The sequence below is a fragment of the Staurois parvus genome, unplaced genomic scaffold (genome assembly GCF_062004578.1).
Source record: "Staurois parvus isolate SC_StPar_1 unplaced genomic scaffold, SC_StPar_1.0 ptg000025l, whole genome shotgun sequence".
In the NCBI taxonomy this organism is placed as follows: domain Eukaryota; kingdom Metazoa; phylum Chordata; class Amphibia; order Anura; family Ranidae; genus Staurois; species Staurois parvus.
Window position 1 is genome coordinate 22,963,923 of NW_028317821.1, and position 23,973 is coordinate 22,987,895.

General features: G+C 35.8%; 1 protein-coding gene across 1 annotated transcript in view; it reads left to right on the top strand.

Moving 5' to 3' along the window:
* Positions 1-1,298: 1,298 nt before the first annotated feature.
* Positions 1,299-23,973, top strand: part of ALX1 (ALX homeobox 1) — a 35,494-nt gene continuing 12,819 nt past the window's right edge. Inside the window, exons 1-2 of the mRNA XM_089652740.1 lie at positions 1,299-1,604; positions 5,670-5,974. Coding sequence (XP_089508866.1) covers positions 1,370-1,604; positions 5,670-5,974 — 540 coding nt within the window. The 5' untranslated portion in view covers positions 1,299-1,369. The remainder of the gene's footprint in view (positions 1,605-5,669; positions 5,975-23,973) is intronic.

Genomic DNA, 23,973 nt, shown 5'->3' on the forward strand with positions numbered 1-23,973 from the left:
TCATAAATAAGAACTAATGTCCTAATGAGAGAAGCTTACATAGCAGCTCCAAGTAGATAGAAATGACCTTTGTAATATTATTATTATTATTATACAGGATTTATATAGCGCCAACAGTTTGCTCAGCGCTTTCCAATATAACGGGAGACAGTACAATTACAATACATTCATTACAGAAGGAATTACAGAGGGCCTTGCTCGTGGAGTTTACAGTCTAAAGGATTATTTCATATTTCAATTTACCAATGAATACCTTACCGATTACACTCCTCAACAATCCACAGCTCAGTATGGGTTAGCCACATTTTCGTAAATGAAACATATTCTTTGCATATGTCTAGGCAAAGTGTCATCAATGACACACAATATTCAGATCCTACACATAGCTACTATTGGGCACAATTATATATATAATATATATATATAGTACAGTAGTACAGTTAATAAATGGATTACCATTAACCATTTCAGGCAGAAATTCAGCAAGCCTAGAAATAACTACATACAACAGAATGTCCTAAACAATACCGCAAATAAATGAAAGGCTCACCCGGTGATCAAATCTGTATAGAAAGTTACCCAAAATATTCAGATCGTACTACTAGCTAGCTGATATAATTTTATATATATAAATATATATATAATTATATCAGCTAGCTAATAGTACGATATATATATATATATATATATAAAATCTATCTATCTATCTATCTATCTATCTATCTATCTATCTATCTATCTATCTATCTATCTATCTATCTATCTATCTATCTATCCATCCATCCATCCATCCATCCATCCATCCATCCATCCATCCATCTATCTATCTATCTATCTATCTATCTATCTATCTATCTATCTATCTATCTATCTATCTATTTATCTATTCTTGTTACAGTCATTTATGACAGAAATCCATCTCAGCTAGAAATAATAGACTACAGACATGAGTATTTCCCATGGATGGAAGGTTCACCTGGTGATCTGAGCCCTCCCAGGTAAGAGATCACATCAGTAGTCCATGCCCTGCAATGGGCTGCCTGATGTCAGAGCTGGGAGTTAGGTAATAAAGAAGTTTCCTTCTATTTTTCTTTTGGCTGATCGAAGTTGGTGGTGTGTGGGGAAGGAAGGAAGGGATGGGGGGTGGTAATGATCCCTGAATCATCCCCTTGTTTGGCTGGACGTTTAGGGGGTCTGGGTGGAGCCTGTGTGTCTTTCCATATTCATTAGTGATGGGAGGTTGCTGGGAGCCCCTGCAGAGCTGCAGCTATAAAAGCACCCTGAGCTCCCCCTCCTAGCCAGGCTCCAATTAAAGCAGCTCCAGCACAGCTCTGTCACCACGGGACCCTTACACACACAAGCAGCCTACATGATTATGGATTTTCTCAGTGACAAGTTTACCCTGAAGAGCCAGCCTGGTAAAAACAGCGACTTCTACATGGGAGCGGGGGGCACACTGGAGCATGTCATGGAAAGCTTGGACAATGAGCCCTTTTACAGCAAGAACCCGGCCAACAAGTGTGCTGTACAGACCTTCAATGCCATCCAGAGGAATGAGCACCATGGCAGGATAGACAGGAGCTCACCCTGCCAGGACAGCAATGGTAAGAGGTCACCTTCCCTACACACTGGGCTGCTAAGGGTTAATCCGACACCTAATACACCTACTGGTACACAAACACTGACATTCATCATTGCACTGTGTGATGGGAACAAGAAATGGCAAGTAGTTGTGCTGTACAGTATGCAGAAGGTCTAATACATTTCCATGGCATAGTCATACCGAAAAGAAAGGAAGAAACGTGTATGTATATATATATATATATATATATATAAAATTATTATTGTATTCACTGTCAGAGCAACCTTAATACATTTAACAACCTTTCGAGTGCTGTAAATCTCCATCTACCTATCTACCTGTTATGTGTATAAATATACATATATTTAATATGCAGTTTGTATTCCAAGAGGTCTTTAGAAGCCATTTAACTGCAGTCACGTCTGTTCCACTTATAATTCTCTGCTCACAAATGTATTATTCGGCCTCAAAATGATATGAAATTGTTTGGGTAAAACTTGTCTGATTGTAATATTTTAAAGTAATATGTATCATATACTGCAATAATATGACAGACGCAAAGACGTACGTGAACTGCTAAGGAGTGTTTAATATCCCCATTTTCCTTTTTTCTTTTATATATATATATATATATATATGTATATATATATATATATATATATATATATATATATATATGATGCCTGGGCCTTGTGGGCCACCCGGGTACCCCAATCACACATTAAGGTAGAAGCTTTATTATAACACAGATGAATGATGCCTTCATCCTGCTCTCTATCTTTCTCATCTTACTCTTTCATTCTCCCCCTCTCTCCCTCTTGTCTTTCTTTCTTTCTCTCTCTCTCTCTCTTTCTCCCCCTCACTCCCTCTCATCTGTACTTGTTTTTCTTTCTTTTTCTTTCTTTCTTTCTTTCTTTCTTTCTTTCTTTCTTTCTTTCTTTCTTTCTTTCTTTCTTTCTTTTTCTTTCTTTTCTTTTCTTCCCCACTAGAAAACAATCTGGAAGATCCGGTTCTTCAGTATTTTCACATAATATCGGTCAGTACAGGTTATTAAAAACGTTCCAAGTATAAAGAATCCTTCTATATTTTGTCTGGGTATTAACTATCGCTGCTGTTATCAATGTCCATGATCCAGTATAGTAGAATAAGACTGCAGATGGAGATGTGGGTAGGTCTAGAATTTCTTAGTTTAGTAGGACATATGTCTTATATAATAACATTACATGCACACAGAGTAATGTGTGAGACTTCAGTAAGTCGGTCCAGGTGAAACACTCTCTATATATCTGTTTCCCTGAGAGCTGATCTGCTGATTTTGTTATCCATAAGAACTGCATAGTTGGTCTATAGATTCCAGGGTCCTCTGTCATTTGTCTCTTCCATGTGGGGTACCTCTGTGTGTTCTTACTATAGATGTGGGCATGCACAGCACAGGTACACTATAGTTAGTTGCCATTTCTTAGTATGCAGAGGTATGTTCAGTAGTCCTTCAATGTTTTCTTCCATCCTGCATTATAATATTTATATGACACATGCTGTGATTGTCCTTAGAAATGTTTACTTTTCAGAATTAAATTATATTTCATAAATTGTAATCAATTAGATAATTAAATAAGGGGCAGTCCTGTTGCACTCATCCAATCATGTGCTAGCTCAAGATCATTTTTTTCCCTCTTGATCATGATTAGGTTTTTATTAAAGTGAACACAGTTTCACCTTATTTAATAAGCTAAGTGAACATTGTTTAGAAAAGTGAACATCCTATGCTCCTTTGCTAAACCTATCAAATTATTTTATTGGGAGGTGCATAGTGTGTTACAAATTGGTGGGTCTTCTATTGATTAGAGAGGTAGGTATTCCTTCCATTGATTAAAAAGGTAGGTGTCCCTTCCATTTTTTAAAAAAGTAGGTGTTCCTTCCGTTGATCAATAAAGTCTTATACCCTTCTATAGTAGTACAGCTCTGTCGGTCTCTGTTTATTGATTACAGATAAATATATAGCATGATAATTTGTGCAGAATGTAACATGTAGTGTACATTCCTGCACACAAAGAGCTGACAATCTAAAATCCCTATCATATTTGTATACATAGTATCAATTTGGCATATCTTGGGAGTTAAGTCATCCCTCCAGTGTGTACTCTGTATGTTGCTGGGCCCTCCATAGCATCCTCTGCCTTGTGGCACTGCTGGCTGGGACTTCCAGTTCCACAGCAGCTGCACACCCTCAGGTTGCCTTTCATTGATGTATGTGGCTGCTCTACCACTGATTATTTTCTCCCAGGCTACAAGAGATCTTTCATGTTCTGTAACATGCTGGATCAGTTATCCTGTGACCTGACATAACAGTTCAGAACCATGACTGCCTGCCTTGTTATTGTTTCATATCCTCCTGAAGCACATCAACAGGCACCTCTGTCTGCACACACAGCACACAATATGCTGGCTTCATTATGTGTCCCATTATAGGGAAGGCATTGTTAGAGCATTGCCATTGACAGTGGATGCCATTAAAGAGAGGCAGCATCCCTTCTGATTAAAGTCATTTCTAAACTCTATACATTATACAATTTTCTTGTTTAGTTTCCTTTAGATCTACCTTCAACTATGTAGTGTAAGGGCCTACCTACTGATTGACAGTGTTTAGGTCTGACCTCCTATTATATGGTTTTGGTAAATCTAAAGGAAAAATAAATAATGTATTGCCAGGCTAACAATACAATTCTTTATTGCTCCTCTATTGTATGTTAAAAAATACCCTTAAAATAATTTACTTATTTTTGATGGACAAGTGCAAAATAAATAAAACAAAATCTGTGCAGCCAGCCAGAAATCATGTGAGCTGATAACTTTATGAAATCTCTGTTCTGGACTGTTACCATTGCTCCCTGTTATCTCTATAGACTACAAAACACCTCCCCTGTTATGGAGAAGAAAGGGAGGCCTTATACAGTCCAAACAAGGTGTTATGTAGTCCTAGCCCCAGTGCTGCTCAGTACAGTTATCACCCTAGAACAGGATGTGAATTAATCGCTGGGTTAAAATAAGGTGAGAAAATACAGTATGTGAAATAAGAGAAAACATATTAAGCCACCACATTTAAGGACAGGTAAGCTGCAATACTATTCATTTTTGTTATTGGGTTTAAAGGGAAAAACCTGGAGCAAACTGGACAAAGGGGGGCAAAAAAACCCACAAAACAAAAAAAAAAACCCTAAAGAAAAACAAAACAAATGAATATAATAATAATAATAATAATTATATATATATATATATATATATATATATATATATATATATACTGCAGTTTTTCAGTCTGTGTGTATATATATATATATATATACATATTTTTCAGTTTGTGTGTGTGTATATATTTTTTTATATATATATATATAAAAATATATATACGTATATATATAACAAAAACTGCAGCGTATAGCTACACTGAGAGATATTGTTACTGCCACAAAGTACAACAGTATCTGGTGCAACTGTGCATAGTAACCAATCAGATTCCAGGTTTTATTGTCAAAGCTTAACTGAAAAAGCTGAAGTCAGAAGCTGATTGGTTACTATGCACAGTTGCACCAGATTTGTGCCCCAGTTTTAGTAAATCTCCCCCCTGTATCTGTAGTGCTGGGTCATACTGTCTCTATACATCTCAGGGATTTCAATCAAATCATTTTCTTTTGTAAATTAGGTACACTTAGGTTAATGCATTTAAAATGTTTTCATCTTGCCTTCCACATTTTCTTTACATTCCTCCAAATAAAATAGAAAAGCAAATGTGATTTAGTAGGATCCATTTTTGTTACAATTAACCCCTGCTTGTCAGATAAAAATTGGAGCCAAAGAAAAAGGGACCCATGCCAAACTGTCAGTTCATTTGCTAGTCTGCTGTGGAAAATGAACTGTGGTTGGTTACCATAGGTAACTTCTTGATTTTCCACAATTCAGCCCTGAAGGACATTCCATCAAAGTGCAGGGAAGAGAGGCCTGGCCCATTTCTATAGTGTCCCAGATGTTTGTGGTTAGCTGTGTTGTGAGAGTCTTCTTACTGAGCTCAGACTCCATTTTCCTTCCTTAGTGAACTATGGCATCACCAAAGTGGAGGGCCAGCCTCTTCACACGGAGCTCAGCAGACCCCTGGAAACCTGCTGCAGCCTGCGTGTGTCTCCAGTGAAGGGGATGCAGGAGAAGGGGGATCTGGAGGAGCTGGCCGACAAGTGTGACAGCAATGTGTCCAGCAGCAAGAAGAGGAGGCACCGCACCACCTTCACCAGCATGCAGCTGGAGGAGCTCGAGAAAGTCTTCCAGAAGACCCATTACCCTGATGTCTATGTCAGGGAGCAGCTGGCCCTGAGGACTGAGCTCACCGAGGCCAGAGTACAGGTGAGAGCCTGGGTATAAGATTGGGGGGGACATTATCAACATTTGCAGCATTCATAGTAATAATAATAATATTAATAAGAGCAATGGGCCATCTTTGTACAACAGAATGTACAGCTCATAGTAACGGTCTGCATATGCTGAAATACTATAGTCAATTATATATCCTGTAATTGCCTGCTGTGTTTCATAAATACACACATTTTAACACAAAGCGAAAATTTACTACTGTTACTACTCTGATACTGCTACTATTATTATTATAATTAAAACAATCATTAGTAGCTGCCAATAATTATACAGTATAGTAGATCATCATTTTATAAAGAAGCAGAACATACAGCCTATAGTAATTGCCTGTATGCTCCTATACTATGCCAAGGTGTCAATTATGTAACTGCCATCTGTGTGTAGCAAAATATTTATATTACAGACATTTAAACCCAAACGTTCAGTAAATAACAGTGATAATAATAATAATATATGAAGAAGAATAAGAAGAAAAAATAATAATAATAGCAATAACATCAGTACTACTACTGCTACTACCACTACTACTATTACTACTACTGCTACCACTACTACTAATAATAATAATTTGTCCTTTTTTTTAGTCTATTATTATTGTTTTATTTATTTTTATTATTATCATTATTATTATATTTTATTTATTTTCTTTTATTATTATTCATATTATTATTATTATTATTATTATTACTACTACTACTACTACTACTAATAATAATAATACTATTATTGTTATATTTTACTTCTTATTTTATATTATTATTATTATTATTATTATTATACAGGATTTATATAGCACCAACAGTTTGCTCAGCACTTTACAATATAAAGGGAGACAATACAGCAACAACACAGTTCAATACAAGAGGGATAGGAGGGCCCTGCTCCTTGGAGCTTACAATCTAAGAGGGAATTATTATTATTATTAATATTATTATTATTAATAATAATAATAATAATAATAATACTCATCATCATCATAATATCAATAATATGAATATGAATAAACACATCATTCATATTAAGAATACTGCTGATGATTCAGTGATTATCCCTTGTACAGATAAGCAGAATGTACAGCCCAGGAGTTGAGAATCTTCACACAAATAATTGTGAGAAGATTAATTTCAGTCATCAAGTCATGTGAAATAATTACACAACTTATGGTGTGAAGCTTCTCAACTGCTTCAGTTAATCAGTCTAATATATACTTAAAATTTAATAAATAGAATAACCGTCTTCTGTGTGCTTCATAAACACAAATATATTGCACACAATTAATTAATCTGCTACTACTACTATATTACTACTATTACTACTGCTTATGGTAATAATAACAATATCAATATTACTACTAATAACAACAACAACAACATCAATACTACCATTACTACTAATATATATATATATATATATATATATATATATATATATATATATATATATATATATATATAAAATAACTGACTGCTGTGTGCTTCATAAACGCAACTATGTTGCACACACTACTACTACTACTACTACTATTACTACTACTATACAACTGCCATTACTGCTCCTAGTAATAATATTAACAAGATCAATACTACTATTACTACTGATATACTATACTATACTACTACTACTAATAATAATAATAACAACAACAACAACAATAATATCAATACTACTACTACTTATAGTAGTAGTGATAATAATAATATTAATAACAACAGCAATAATACCAATACTACTTCTACTACTAATAGTAGTAGTAATATTAATAATAACAGCAAAAACAACATCAGTATTACTTCTGCTAATAACAATCGTGCAATAGGCCATCTTTGTACAGTGAAGTAGAATTCACAACCCACAGTGATTGATGACTATACATTTACTATACACAAAAGAGTGCCTGATGCGTATTCTGGATACATGCATTTTCTAATACACCACATTTCACACACAAATGATCATTTTTATTTTTGTTTTTACTGACTGTTCCATCATCCTGACTCTATAGACCAGTCCCAGCACGAAGTAATGGTGACTGCACTCTCTGTAGACAGATCTCCAGCTCGGAATGTGTCAGTGGATTCTAGAGAGGTCTATTGGCAGGCAAGCAGTATATGTCGATATGTGTAGTAGTGTATGGCTATGAGCTGAGGATAGATGTGGCAGGCTAATAGAAGGAAGCAGGGTTGCAGTCTGGTCCGGTGCTGGGCTGACAAGGCATCCACATTAATACACAGCCATAAACATGACACTTCTCTAATCTCCCATCACTGCAATAGGCAGCAACTGGCTGTAATGGGGGATTTCACTGACGACGTTTTCCTGGTTTTAATTTTATATTAAAGGCCATGAGGTGGAACATGTGGTTAGAGTTCGTTCCCCATTTGCCTTGAAAATAATGACCATTAAAGATAAAACAGAGAGCTCAGGCAAATGCTAAAGACAAGCAGCTTGTTTGACTCTAGCAGCTCTATACTATGGAAATTTATTACTCCGCTAGTCAAATTAAAGTCCTCTACCAGAACTACACACAGCTCTGTTTAATCCTTCACATGGAAATCAGAGTTGGGTGACATTTTAGCATTCATAGATAAATAGAAAGTCCTATACCAGAACTACACACAAGTCTATTTAATAGAGTTTAGTGACATTTTAGTATTCACATTTAAATAGAAATTCCTATACCAGAACAGTACAGACGTTTACATTAATCCTTTACATAAACAATCAGGGTCTGGTGACATTTATATATTCATATATAAATATAAAATCCTATACCAGAACTGCACTCAAGTCCGCTTTATCCTTTACAGGAAAATCAGGGTCTGGTGACATTTATATATTCATATATAAATATAAAATCCTATACCAGAACTGCACTCAATTCTGCTTTATCCTTTACAGGAAAATCAGGGTCTGGTGACATTTATATATTCATATATAAATATAAAATCCTATACCAGAACTGCACTCAAGTCCGCTTTATCCTTTACAGGAAAATCAGGGTCTGGTGACATTTATATATTCATATATAAATATAAAATCCTATACCAGAACTGCACTCAATTCTGCTTTATCCTTTACAGGAAAATCAGGGTCTGGTGACATTTATATATTCATATATAAATATAAAATCCTATACCAGAACTGCACTCAATTCTGCTTTATCCTTTACAGGAAAATCAGGGTCTGGTGACATTTATATATTCATATATAAATATAAAATCCTGTACCAGTACTGCACTCAATTCTGCTTTATCCTTTACAGGAATATCAGGGTTTGGTGATATTTTATATTAATATATAATTATCCTATAACAGAACTTTATACAAGCCTGCTACATAAGTTTTCCTACATAAACATCAGGGTTTGGTGTCATTTAAATATTCATATATTATCATAGAGAAAAATACCAGAATTCCACACAAATCTTCTTTAATCCTTTAAATCAGTGCTTGGTGACATTTTAGTACTCATATATACTCGTATTCTATACCAGAACTGTAATCTTTTACATTAAAAAATCAGGGTTTTGTGACAGTTAGGTATTCATATATAAATATTCTATAACAGAAGTGTACACAAGTCTGCTACATAAGTCTTCCTACATAAAAATCAGGGTTTTGTGACATTTAGGTATTCATATATAAATATAAAGTCATGTACCAGAACTGCACACAAGTATAATTTATAGAATTTAGTGACAATTTAGTATTTAAATATAAAAATAAAGTTCTATACCAGAACTATACAGAAGTGTGTTTTAATACATAACAAAAAAAAATACGGTTTAGTGACATTTTAGTATTCACATACAAATATCCTATACCAGAACTGTACACAAGTCTGCTTAAATCCTACATAAAATCAGGGTTTGGTGTCTTTTAAGTATTCATGCATTATAGAAAACTATACCAGAACTGCACACAAATTTTCTTTAATCAATTAAATCAGGGTTTGGTGACATTTTATTATTCATAAATATATACTCATAAAGTCATATACCAGAACTGCACATGAGTCTAGCTAATATAATTTAGTGACAATTTAATATTAATGTATAAAAATAAAGTTCTATACCAGAACTGTTCAGAAGTGTGCTTTAATACATAACATAAAAAAAAATCAGGGTTTGGTGACATTTTAGTATTCACATATAAATATCCTATACCCCAACTGTACACAAGTCTACTTAAATCCTACATAAAAATCAGGGTTGGGTGACATTTTAGTATTCATATATAAATATCCTATAACAGAACTGTACATAAGTCTGCTACATAAGTCTTCCTACATAAAAATCAGGGGTTTGTGTCATTTAAATATTCATATATTATCATAGAGAATACCAGAACTGCACACAAATATTCTTTAATCATTTAAGTCAGGATTTAGTGACATTTTAGTATTCATATATACACATATTCTATACCAGAACTGTACTCCTTTACATACAAAAACAGGGTTTGGGGTGACATTTAGGTATTCATATATACACATATTCTATACCAGAACTGTACTCCTTTACATACAAAAACAGGGTTTGGGGTGACATTTAGGTATTCATATATAAATATAAAGTCATATACGAGAACTGCACACAAGTCTAGTTAACAGAATTTAGTGACAATTTAGTATTGATATATAAAAAAAAGTTTTATATCAGAACTACAGAAGTGTGTTTTAATCCTTAACATAAAAATCAGGGTTTGGTGACATTTTAGTATTCACATATAAATATCCTATACCAGAACTGTACACAAGTCTGCTTTAATCCTACATAAAAATCAGGGTTTGGTGACATTTTAGTATTCATATATAAATATCCTATAACAGAAATGTACACAAGTCTGCTTAAATCCTACATAAAAATCAGGGTTTGGTGACATTTTAGTATTCACATATAAATATCCTATACCAGAACTGTACACAAGTCTGCTTTAATCCTACATAAAAATCAGGGTTTGGTGACATTTTAGTATTCATATATAAATATCCTATAACAGAAATGTACACAAGTCTGCTTAAATCCTACATAAAAATCAGGGTTTGGTGACATTTTAGTATTCATATATAAATATCCTATAACAGAACTGTACACAAGTCTGCTTTAATCCTATATAAAAATCAGGGTTTGGTGACATTTTAGTATTCATATATAAATATCATATACCAGAACTGTACACGTCTGCTTTAATCCTACATAAAAATCAGGGTTGGTGTAATTTAAGTATTCATATATTATCAGAGAGAACTATACCAGAACTACACACAAATCTTTTTTAAATCAGTGTGTGGTGACATCTTAGTATTCATATATAAATTAAAAGTCCATTACCTGAACTGCACAGAAGTCTGCTTTAATTCTCCACATGAAAATCAGAGTTTAGTGAGATTTTAGTATTCATATAGAATCCCATACAATAACTGATGAAATGTCTGTTCTAATCCCTCAAATGAAAATCGGAGGTTTGCAGAATTGAATTCTTCTATTATAAATATGATGTTCTATACCAGTAATGCACATATGTTAGTTTTAATCCTGATGAAAATCAGTTATGTGACGTTTTTGTATTCGTGCATAAATATTATGAAGCATACACACAAAAAAGCAAAATAACACCCAGATATCATCATGTCATGTCATCTACACTGTCATGTGCTACTGATTAAGTAAATTACCAGAAAACAAAAATGTTATCAAACAATACAAAAAAATATTACTACTATATAGTGTAAGTAGAAACAGAGGCTATATTGTGTGAATATTCACTTTAATTATCCAAAATATCAGGTAGAGATGAAATAAGCGAATAGGGATTTTCTTTTCACATGATTGGATAACTGAAATTAATCATCAGACATTTTATGACATGCTCAAATCCCTAGTATATCAGCCTTTAGAAATGTGATACATTTGTATCACTTCCTACTCATTGTGTCTGTGTTGATAGAAAAGTAATACTGGAATTTCACATTTTAGCCTGAGCCAATGTTAACATTTCCACATTGATCTTTGCTGAGGGAGAGGCTACTTATAAATCAAATTAGGACTGTCTACCTCTATGTATTATATAATATTCCAGCTTTATTTGCAGTAACACATTCCTGTAACTTGAAGCATATTAATGGTCTGATTTAGTAAATTAGGCCTCAACACACTCTGCATATCCAGAAAGGATCATGGAAATTAAAAAAAAAAGAAAGGTTAACTTAATTGGGATCCACAATAAAAGCAGATAGGTGTTAATTCCACCTCTTAGTAAATCAGTCCCTAAGATCTTTTGTTCTATCCTAGGTCACAACAGTTTATAAAAGATCTGATTTTCTACAATAATCTATACAAGTTATAATTAAAAATCAACAATATACAACGCATAATTACAAATATATAATATACAAACAATGCAAATATATAATAAAACAATATAAAACATTATATAATTAAACATCAACAATATACAAAACATATTTAGAAATACACAATTTACAAACAATATAAAATATATACTAAAACAATATATTAAACATCTATGGCAATTTGCAAATGTAGTTTTCTTTACGCTTGTCCAGCAAACTGGACCCTAAACTTCTATCCGGGTTAAAAAGGTGGAAAACACACTTACCTGTTGGTTCTACTTCTTTAAATGTGCGCTATCACATAGTAAATTCCAAAAAGGTACAAAGTTAATGTAGGTATTATTATTGTTCAGTACGTTAATTCGTTTTTTTTCACATTATTTATATTTTTTAAAATTACATTTACATGCAGACTAGAATGTCTTTCCAAATGACTGTGTTGGGATTGGAATTAGTTGCAACAGGGATGGGGGTGCTAACAGCGGTCACCTTTACAAAAATACTATTGAGGCAACTGCTGAAGAACCCCTGTTAGTGTTATAGTTTTTCACTGTCACATATGCTGGACAGCTTGGCCTTCATATACATGCGGATATGCTGGCCCAGCAAAGTGCATCCCAAACTTCTACTCAGGTTAGGAGGGGGGAAAAAGCTATTTTTTAAATTTGTTTGCTGGAGTAAGAAAATACATATTCCATTCAAGTACCACTATTGTGAAGTATAGTTCAATAATATTGAAAGGCAGGCTATATAATAAAAGCATTTAGCATATTATTATTATTATATGGGATTTATATAGCACCAACAGTTTGAGCAGAGCTGCGTATATGGACTCAAACATTTTATTCCACACCTCATTGTTTATAATTTTTTTTCATACTTATACACAAATTATTTACAAACTATAATACTTCACCCTTCCATGCGCTCCTTGCTGCATAGACCAGTTACAGATTGGGGTGGTTGTCATTTGTTTTTACAAACTATAACACTGCCTGGGGTGGTAGAGGGTGCTTAAAAAGGTTGCCTTTTTTCCTATATAAATCATAGCATGGACTGCTGGAAATTTTTTATTAAAGCTATCTTGCAACCAGCAACAAAAAAAAACAAACAAATTTTTTTACAAAAAGACAAAAAATTAGTATATACAAATAAATAAATATAAATACCATACAACTGGTCTAAACAAAGATCAACTAAATACAATGATACTCCATTATAAAGCATAATCAGAAAAAGTTAACATAAATAGCTACACGCCTTTATGGCAGAAAAAGGGAAACATAATGACTTATAAAGATCAAGGCCTTTATGGCCTCTACCAGGCAAATATTCATCAACAGGACAATTTTGCAATAATGAAAAAACAAACATTTCTTTTATTATACCTCCTTACTACCAGGGAGTAAGGCCTTTACGGCTCATCTGCCCCATAGCAAGGCTTTGGCCTGCTGTGAGAGACAATTAGTCGTGGGGATAAACACCAAGGCCCTTTCGGCCCTTCATACAGGACTGAAGCCTTTCTAGCTCGTATTTCTCTTTTCCCATCACAAGGCTTTGGCCTGTGTGAGATCCAGAACTGCTCTCCAAGGCAAAGAGGCCCATTTGGCCTATCAGACAAGGAAAGGCCTTTTATGGCTCTTATCCCATACCACGGCTTTGGCCTGTATGAGAGTACTTCCACCAGTGCGGACAAACTTCTAGGAGACAAAAGTATCTCAGAGGCTCTTTCAGCCCTTTGAGCAAGAACAGCGCCATTACGGCCCATATGTCTCATGACACGGCTTTTAGCCTGTCTGAGGAACAGATTTAATCTGGGAAGGGAAACCATCAATCAAAGGCCTATTCGGCCTATCAAACTCAAAGGAGGAAATTTAACATACGCCCTTTCGGCCTGCTGATAAGGAAGAGACCTTTATGCCTCATTCCATATATACACATACTTAGGTCTTTATGGCCATAACATAATCATTCACATAAAACAAAAAAGGATACAATGCAGAACAAAGACTAAGAAACACAAGTCTTCAGATGCATGTAGCCTCTCTTCAAGAATTCTTCGTCAAAATCTAAAGGAGTGGAACACACAGAGAAAGAAAAAGAACAGCATCCTCACCCAGAGATCAACAGACCGTGGCTACAGACCTGATATTCCTCCACACCTCTATCCAGGCCCTACACCGCAGTCTGTCTTTCTCAAGACCCCGAATTTTCCCAACCCCACCAAGAATGTCATATACCACCACCAAGACAGGAAGGATTTTCTGCCAAAGGGAGACCTGGCACTGTGCATTCCAAGTGAAATATCAGACCACTAGACCAACTAGAAAAAGAGTATCAAAATTAAAATCCACATGTCTTTCAAATGCCCCATATACCCACTCTGCATAAGACATGCAGTGCAGGAAGGGGATGTCTAGAGCCCTCCCCACCTCTCTGTAAACCTCTATATTGAAAGGGCACTGAAGCAAGAAGTGGTTCATAAGCATGGACTGCTGGCGTACCCCTGGCAGTGTTATGCAGGCCATATATGGATCAAGTCCTGAACAAATTTTCTTTAGAAAATGGGAATTTACGTACATTTTCTAATCCGATAGCACCACCATTGATTTCGAAATTCGGCCAACCAAGCCTTCAATTTCCCCTCATGTTGCTACAGAAAAGAATTTTCGTGGTCAAGAATTTTCTTTTCTTTCCAGGTCACAGCTCATGCTCATTTCTTTTTCGCTTATATTTCCCGCACGATTCTCCCATCATTGATTAGAATTGTTAGTTTTTAAAAAAATTTCCAACATGCCAGATCACTCAAATTCGATGGTCACAGGAAAATTGGCCATTTCCATGACCCACTAATGGGATGAAATTCAAATGAAAATTCTTAGAAAATATTTTCAAAAGAAAATTATTTCGGAATTTGACCCATGTATGGCTGGCTTTAGTTTGTCCCAACCTCTGTCATTGTCACTTTTTCCGGTCTTTGTTTACATGTAAATGTAGATTAACCACTTCCCCTTACTCGCGCTGCCATTTGCGGCCTCGGCTGTCAATCACCTGGTTCTGGCTGGTGTTTACTCGCCGACACCTGGTGATTGCTGAGTATTACCGGCGGGGTACAGAACTGTATGTAAACAATACAGTTCTCTCCCCTGTCAGCTCCTGCACACTGCTTTGTATGGCTCTGCATAGCAGACTCATACAAAGCAGTATGCTTACAGTGGAAAGCGCACACACACACACACAGCATACTGTGAAACAACACACAGTTAACCCTTTGATCACCCCAGATGTTAACCCCATTCTTGCCCAGTACCATTAGTGCAGTGTCAGTGCTTTTTATTAGAACTGATCACTGTATTGGTGTCACTGGGGACGTTAGTGACACCAAGTCAGTTTTCCCCCAATGTCAGAATGCCCATCGCAGTCTAGCAGTCCCATTATAAGTCGCTGAATGCCGCCATTACTAGTAAAAAAAAAAAATTCTAGTATATATACCGCCATTTGTAAACACTATAACTTTCCCGTAAACCAATTAATTTACATGTATTGAGATTTCTTTTAGCAAAGACATGTAGCAGAATACATGCTGGCCTACATTTATGACGAAATTTGATTCTTTCAATTTTTTTATTGGACATGTTTAATAGCAAAAAGTCAAAAATATCATTTTTTGTTCTCAAAATTGTTGTTTTTTGGGTTTAGAGCGCAAAAAATAAAAAACACACAGGAGATCAAATACCACTGAAAGAATGCTCTATTTGTGGGAAAAAGAGGACTTAATTTAATTTGGATGCAGCGGTGCATGACCGCACAATTGTCAGTTAAAGCAAAGCAGCGCCATAAAGCAAAAAATGGCCTGGTCAGGAAGGGGGGTAAATCCTCTGGAGGGCAAGTGGTTAAATATAAACAAAGGCATGTGAAATAAAGCCGCTCATCCATGGATCTAACTCCCCCAGTTCAGCAGGGACCGCACAAATTTTGATCTGTGTGTGGGCACTTTGGTTCTACAGAAGTAGATCTACTGATCAACTTCTGTACAATTGCCCTGTGGGATTTTCCCCGCTTGAACGGTGCCACGGACTAAAGCCTGCAATGCTGATCAGGGTATTCAGAATTCAGTAGTTTAGCAGGGAGGATTACCTCCTCCAACAAGAATATGTGGATAGGGGAATTGGGCCAGTTTTTTTTTACGTTCAACCCACTGGTTGAAAAAAGATAACCACTCGATCAATGCCGTGGGCTGTAGCCTGCAATGCTGATCAGCGTGTTCAGAATACAATAGCTTAGAGGGGATGATTACCTCATCCACCCCAAATATGTGGATAGGGGAATCAGGTCAGGTTTTTACATTGAACCTGCTGGTTGAATAAAAAGCTAACCTATCTATAAGCTGCTTGAGAAAAGGAATTATTATACAGAATTCCGTTATTATTCATATTATTGGAATATAAAATATGTTTGTGGTAGTAGTCCTTTAAATCAATCAATATGTTAGGTGGTGCAGTTTTTGTTTGTTTAAGAAGAAATAAATGATGTGTGTTTAACTGACATACTCATAGCGGAAGCTATTTGATTTACGTCAGAGCTTGGTGCTGGCTTGGTCTTGCCTGTCCAGTGCACACTACACAGGGTACTGTTTTATGTTCTTTTTATTGTATTTTGCAGTTTGAAAGGCTGCAGCAGGACCAGCACAGAAGTCTTCCAGTACAAAGCTGTAGGGCTTGAACTGGCTTTCTATGTAGTCTCAGCAGAGAATCAAACATGTGGAATGTATTTTTAGATGCAATAGATTGATGATGTAGTGTGTTTTCATATTATAGATTCTGGAATTGTTCAGTCATCTCAAAGGAATGTCTTTGTGTTAAACTGGGGTAACATACTGTCAGGAAATGCACTGCTTACATTCACTGTATAGACAAAAGCAGGACAACCAAGGGTGTGATCAGTTAAAGGACATGCTTGTACTTGTAGTTCACCAGCAAATGGGGATGCTTTGATTTGCTATTGAATCTACACAACAAAATTCCAGGGAGAAGATAACTAAAAATGGTCTAAATGCTTTCTATGCTGCATTAAAGACTTTGCTATGGTGACCAGACAGATGACCATCAAGATGACAGATGAGTTCAAAGTCAGAAGTCCAAAGAATGCAAAATCATCAGCACACAGTATTCAAAAATGCAAATGGGACATTGCTTTGTTATCCATGAATAGCAACGTTTTGAGGCCACGGAGAACCTCTGCTGCCTGAAGAAGAGGTTCTCAGAGGCCTTGAACCTTGATTTTGGAGGTTAGGAATAAATGTCCTGTTTGAATTTTTTGAATATGGTTTGTTGTTGATGTTGTACACTTTGAACCTACTGGTTTATGTCCCCACCTCCACAAAGCCATTAGAGAGGTGTTTTTCCAGCTCTCCAGACGTTTGTTAAGTTTTACTTATGGAAATTCACATAATCATATAGCTGTAGAGTTATCAAAGTTGTTGGGTGGAGCTGGGATTGCTGCTAGGGTTATCACACTATTGAAGTTCTTAAGAGAGGTTTCAAGTAAACACGTTATTTAGGTGTCCGTGTATGAACCAGCGGTAATAGATCACTGCTCAGTTCTCCGGGATTCTCGGAGAACACAGTTCTCCTGTGAATGCAGTTTATGAAGCAGTTCTCCGAACGAAGGGAGAACGGTCTCCAAACGCTGGAGAACGGTGTACAAACTCTAAAAAACGGCTCATTTTACTATAATCTCGCGAGATTACAGTAAAAGATCAGTTTACTAAGCAGAGGTAAATTATCTCTGCTTAGTTTTCGGTCCCTCTGATTCTCCAGCTCTGGGCTGGAGAATCTGAAGGGAGAACACAGATCTCCAGCGAAGGGCTGACCTGATCTCCTGAGTGTTATAAACTGTGAATGACCAGAGAATAGCTGAGATCCGTTGAATCGCAGCTATTCTCTGTGTCATAAAAGGACACCTTAGTTTGTCAGCAACTACTGTGTATAAAACTTTAATGTCATTTGTGTACATAGTTGGCTCTAAAAAAGTTTAAAATGTATTTGCCTCTGATTCTGTTAAGCTGCCCATACGTGTAGCATCCTGACAGAGCAATACAAATTTTGATTCCATTTTTTTTAATTCACAAATTAATCAAAGATGTAGAATGGTGGTCTTCACTGACTACAAGCAGATTGACTGAAATTGCCTTGCGCCTGGCAAAAAATGTCCATTTGTTTTCAATGAAATTGCCATATTTTATTCCATTTTCATTTTGATCTAACAGTAAACTGTATTGAAGCTATCAAATTATTGCCCTAACTAAACAATATACCAAACTCATGTGGTTTATCAGACTCATGGGTGGTAGACTGTTTAGATTCTGGTGCTTACTTGAGATTGTATGTAATGTTTTATCCAATAGAAAGAAAGTGTCTGACATTGACTGAAAAGATGGCCAGCGTAGCAGTAGAAGGCCAGTGAAAATATGAAATATGTTCTATGCAGAGGTACATAATGCCATGTTTGAACGACTGAATGGCTGTGACTGTATCTGTTTATGGTGTACATCAGACCACTATGATAAGGAGCTGTCTCTAGAACAAATGAGATATTTCCACTCCCACACAGTCATATTTTTTGTTGAGTGGTATCTATAAATAATACATCATTGTTCATTGATAGGTGCATGTAGCATCACACAAATTGTAAATGGGGGGTCATCTGTGGACTTATTTCATGCAGTTTTAGTGATAATTGGGTAAAGTTAACCATTGGTGTACAATTTGTGTAACCTTCCAAAGGCTAGCCAAACACACATAGAATTCTCTTGTTCAGCCCATGAGCTTAATGTAGCATCACACAAATTTTAAAATGAGGGTCATTTTTGAATTTTTGATTTTATAAAGAATTGCGAACAGTTTTAGTGATAATTGAGTAAAGTTATCCATTGGTGTACAATTTTTATAACCTTCCAAAGCCATACACAGATAGATCTCTCTTGTTCAGCCCATGAGCTTAAAGAGAGAATTCTAGTCGATTTGTCTATGTGAGAATCCACTCTGTTGGCTTTTGTATTCAGACTGCCATAGCTCCTGCAGCTGTTTGAATAGCTGAACAGTCACTGCTTCTGATAGGATGCAGTGACTATTTCTGCTGACAATTTTCCATCGGCTTTTCAACCTAAGATCGGCAAGCTTGGCGGTGCCGACATGGCCACCCATGGCTCAAATTTCGCCCAAATTGGCAGGAATCAGATGAAATTTAAGCCCTGTATGACTAGCATAAATATGTATGCAACAACTAAATGTCTATAGTGCAGTGACTCATTACTCCTCATCTTCAGTTTGCAGTTTTCAGTTGAAACATTCAAGTGGTACTATGGGCACAATAAAAAAATTAAATTTTACAGTTTTTTTTGAGCCCCTTCATAACATAAATTTATTACCTTTTTATCTTTCCAGTAGGAGAATTATTTTTCACAATATGGGCCAGGGTAGGCTTAGATGGGCTTGTAGTTTTAAATGCAAATAAGAGAGAAACAATTTAAATCCTAACTCCAGTTAAAACTTTTTGTAACATTCACAGCAAATTTTTTTTTTCTTATGAAAAAAGGTTTTAAACCATCTAAATACCAGCTGCTCCTGATAGTGTTACATGTTTTTTTTTTTAATTTAATATTTATTTGTTTTTCCACAACAATACAAAAATTCATATTCCACTTCCATTTCCATTCATTTAATAGTGTTACATGTTTTATTCCCAACCCCTGTAACTGCCACTTTTGCTGAACAGCCTGGCCTGCATGTGAAAGTGGAGAAAAATATAAAGAATGGCATGTGGGGAAAAAAAAAGAAAAGAAAAAACAAAACAAAAAACAAACAAAAAAAAAATAAAAATAAAAATATGTATATATATATATATATATATATATATATAGGAATATCAGAATTTTTTTTTTTTTTTTGCCATAGTGGCCCTTTAATTCTGTTTGATGCATTTACTCACTTTGCAAATTCTTTTCTTTTCTATATTTTCTCTCTTCGTGCTTTGATATGAATAAGCATTAGTGGATTTTTGTTGCATGGACACATGACATCAAAGAAAAGTGTCATTAGCAACCTATAGACATGTGAATGTAAAACCAAAGATAGTGTATATGTTTTGTTCTCTGATATTTAATCTTAGAGCAGTGACTAGATTTGAATCAGACGGTTTGCACTTGGTAGCAATTTTTATAAAAGCCTGGTCATTTCTATTAAAGCCACTTCCAGTACCTGTAGTAGGCTAGGTTGCATTCACAAATGCCTTTGTCTCGTACCCTATATCATTAGGTTTAATGGTACCCTCTGCTGCATGCACAGAAACTAAACCTGAAGCTAATTTATCTCACTGGTTGCTTTTCCTGCTTCACATCAGTGTAGTAATTGGCACCCATTTAAAGGAGATTGTCAAGGTCTTTTCTTCCCCCCAGTGAAAGAGTCTCATTACTAAATTCTGCTAGCATGTTCTTGCTGTCCCCTGGGGAGAGCGCAGGAAATATTTTTTCCACCCACAGACATGATGAATACATTTACCAAGCCGATATTTTCCTTTCTTTTATTCCTAGGCATATATTTCACCAGTGCCATATTTATTGTCTCTTGGTAGCAGTAAATCTGTTTATGAACCTGTTTGAAGGTAGGATTTTGCTAAGCGGCCTCCTCTCCACTGGGAACGATCGTGCAGTGCAGCTATGAGAGCTGAGGCTGAAAATGGCCCACATGAAATTACACTTTACCGCACTGTGCAATGTATACCTTAAGGGGAGAATTTTTCATTAGAGTTCGCAGTTAAGGCTTTGAACTTAATTGAGTTATTTTCTACAAACTCTTTAAACAGCAATGCTTCTAGATTAATAGTTGCAACAAGTAAATACATCATGCTAATAAAACAGATTTTTAAATGTAAGAAATCTGGTTCCTATTTACTTAGTGTGATGCAGGTTATGACAGCTTGAGCCATGTCAAGGAGGCTTTAGAAATTGTGTTATAGCCCAAAACACATGATACGATCTGCTAATATGACTGAATCAGAGAAATTGCATGGGGAATATGACAAATTCAGACTTTTTTTTAATTAAAACAATATAAAGACAATGTACACTAAATCATACCAACCAATCAGTTATAATTTCTTAACTGAGATCACGTGCTTATACTGAAATCTGATTGGTTTCTGTGTGTTACTGCAGTTGCATGTTCTTTTACAGTATATTGAAACCCATTCACACTTTTGCATTGCTTTAATGTGCATGGGGTTATAGCAGCTTATATTTATTTCAAAGGGGCTCCTAATGTGCATTAGCACACAAAACAGTGTACCTGAACTATTTATTACAATGCAGCACACCACAACACACAGATGGGTTCATTTATTAAAGGCCTATCCTGCCTTCAGTTAATACTGGAATCTTCTATTCCTCCTATCATTCCATCCCCCACAATTATTACCTTTTGTACCTCCAGCCCCTCCCTCTTAGATTGTAAGCTCCAAGGAGCAGGGCTCTCCTAACCCTCTTGTATTGAACTATATTGTTGCTGTATTGTCTCCCCTTATATTGTAAAATGCTGAGAAAACTGTTGGCGCTATATAAATCCTGTATAATAATAATAATAAAAAAGGCAAAAAGGCTGTTCACTTAGCAGGAGAATTTACACTTTACAAGGGAATTTCCCCTTTGTACAGTGAATGACTTTAAGCTCTGCTAATTCCATCACCAAGTTATGTACAAGCAGAAAAATACTGTTTTATTTCCTTTGCACATAATTGGGTGATCTTTGCAAAGTGAATTCATTAAGCTATAGGAAAACAGTGGCTAAATGGTTAGCAATTCTGTCTGGCAGAAGTAGGGTTGTTGGTTTGAATCCCAACCACAGCACCAGCTGTCTGGAGTTTGCATGTTCTCCCTGTGTCTGCGTGGGTTTCCTCCGGGTACTCTGGTTTCCTCCCACACTCCAAAGACATGCTGGTAGGTTATTTGCTCCTGTCTAAATTGGCCCTAGTATTTGTATGCATAAATGTAAGTTAGGGACCTTAGATTGTACACCCCTTGAGGGTTATGGATTGATGCGAATGTACAATATATATGTAAAGTACTGCATAAATTGACAGTGCTATATAAGTACCTATAATAAAAAAATAATTCCTTTGCAAAGTGAATAGCCTACTTGCCTTTAGTAAATGAACCCCACAGATTCACATCTGTGCATTGCAGTACGCTATAGCATAGGTGTGTTTGTTTTTTTAATTTTACTTTTGAGTTGGGGGGCCATTCAAGGTGAATTGCATTGCAATGCAGATATTAGCAAAATTAACATTTTATTACTCATTTATGCAACACAAAAGTGTGACCCTATATACAGAAGCAGAAAAGTCTTTCACTAAGTAAGTCAACCATTGCATTTCTTTTTGGAATAACACCTCCCTATTTCCAAGGTGTTCTTTAATATAAGGTTTGAGTCTGAATTACTTAAGTCATTGAGAATGTCAATTAAAAAAGGAAGATAATTAACTTTAAAGCATTTGTAAAACATTTAATTATTTTAATTAAAATAATAAACATGGTATTGCATAGAGCAGCTCAGAACTTCCTCTTCTTGGGTCGATACCCTGCCCTGCCCCTGTCTCTGGGCTTCTCCTCTTCTTGGTGGGCCATCATAGGAAGTTGATTCCTTTGGTGGCACACCTGTGGGCTCGCTCCGTAGCTTGGCTGTGTGTGTCTATTGACATACACATCACAGCTCTGCCCCACCCCTGCTTTTTGTTCTCAGGATCTGATTGATAGCAGCAGGAGCCAATGATTCCCGCTGCTGGTTCTGTGAGCAGACAGAGAAGAGAAAGCCACTTCAGATGGGCACAACTCTTGATCGAGATGGGGGGAATGCATTAAAGTAAAAACTGTTCAGCCTTTAGAACCACTTTATTAAAGAACAATGTGAAAATTAATTTCCTCCTTATTTGTATGATTTACACCTGATAGGATAACTGAAGTAAGTTTTCACTCTTTTTGTAGTGGACATTCTCAACTCCCATAGTAATTCAGCCTCAATAAGTCAATGTCTTGACTTTAGATATTGAGTTGTTATGTGGAACAGTGCAAAAATACATTCTCCTAATCTGTGTGTTTGGAAAAAAAAAATCTTAGCGAACTGCAAAGTGCTGAAAAGTAGTAGAATTTGTTGTGTGTTATTTTAAGGAGGTTTGTGGAACGATTGATGGAGGGTGTATGTCACATGAGACTGCCTACCTCTATCCTCAGTGGTTGACACCTGAATAGCCACATAGTGACTGCAGCCAGCCACCGCAGAGCCCACTTCCTCAGAATTCAGCGTAAAATAGCAGAATTAAAGTTGTTGCTGAATTTCAGAAGGAATGAAACTCTGTTACACACAAGTAGCTATCTTATTCTGTACTAAATGAGAAGAAATTGGAAGAACATTAATGGAGACACACTCAGTTGTTGCTACTGTAACTATATGAAAGTAAAACTCATAAAACATTTTCATTTTTAAAATAACACATAATGCTACCTTTACTGTCTTGTAATGGCAAAGATAAAATACTGCAAAGGTTTTTAGAAATATGAGAACGATTT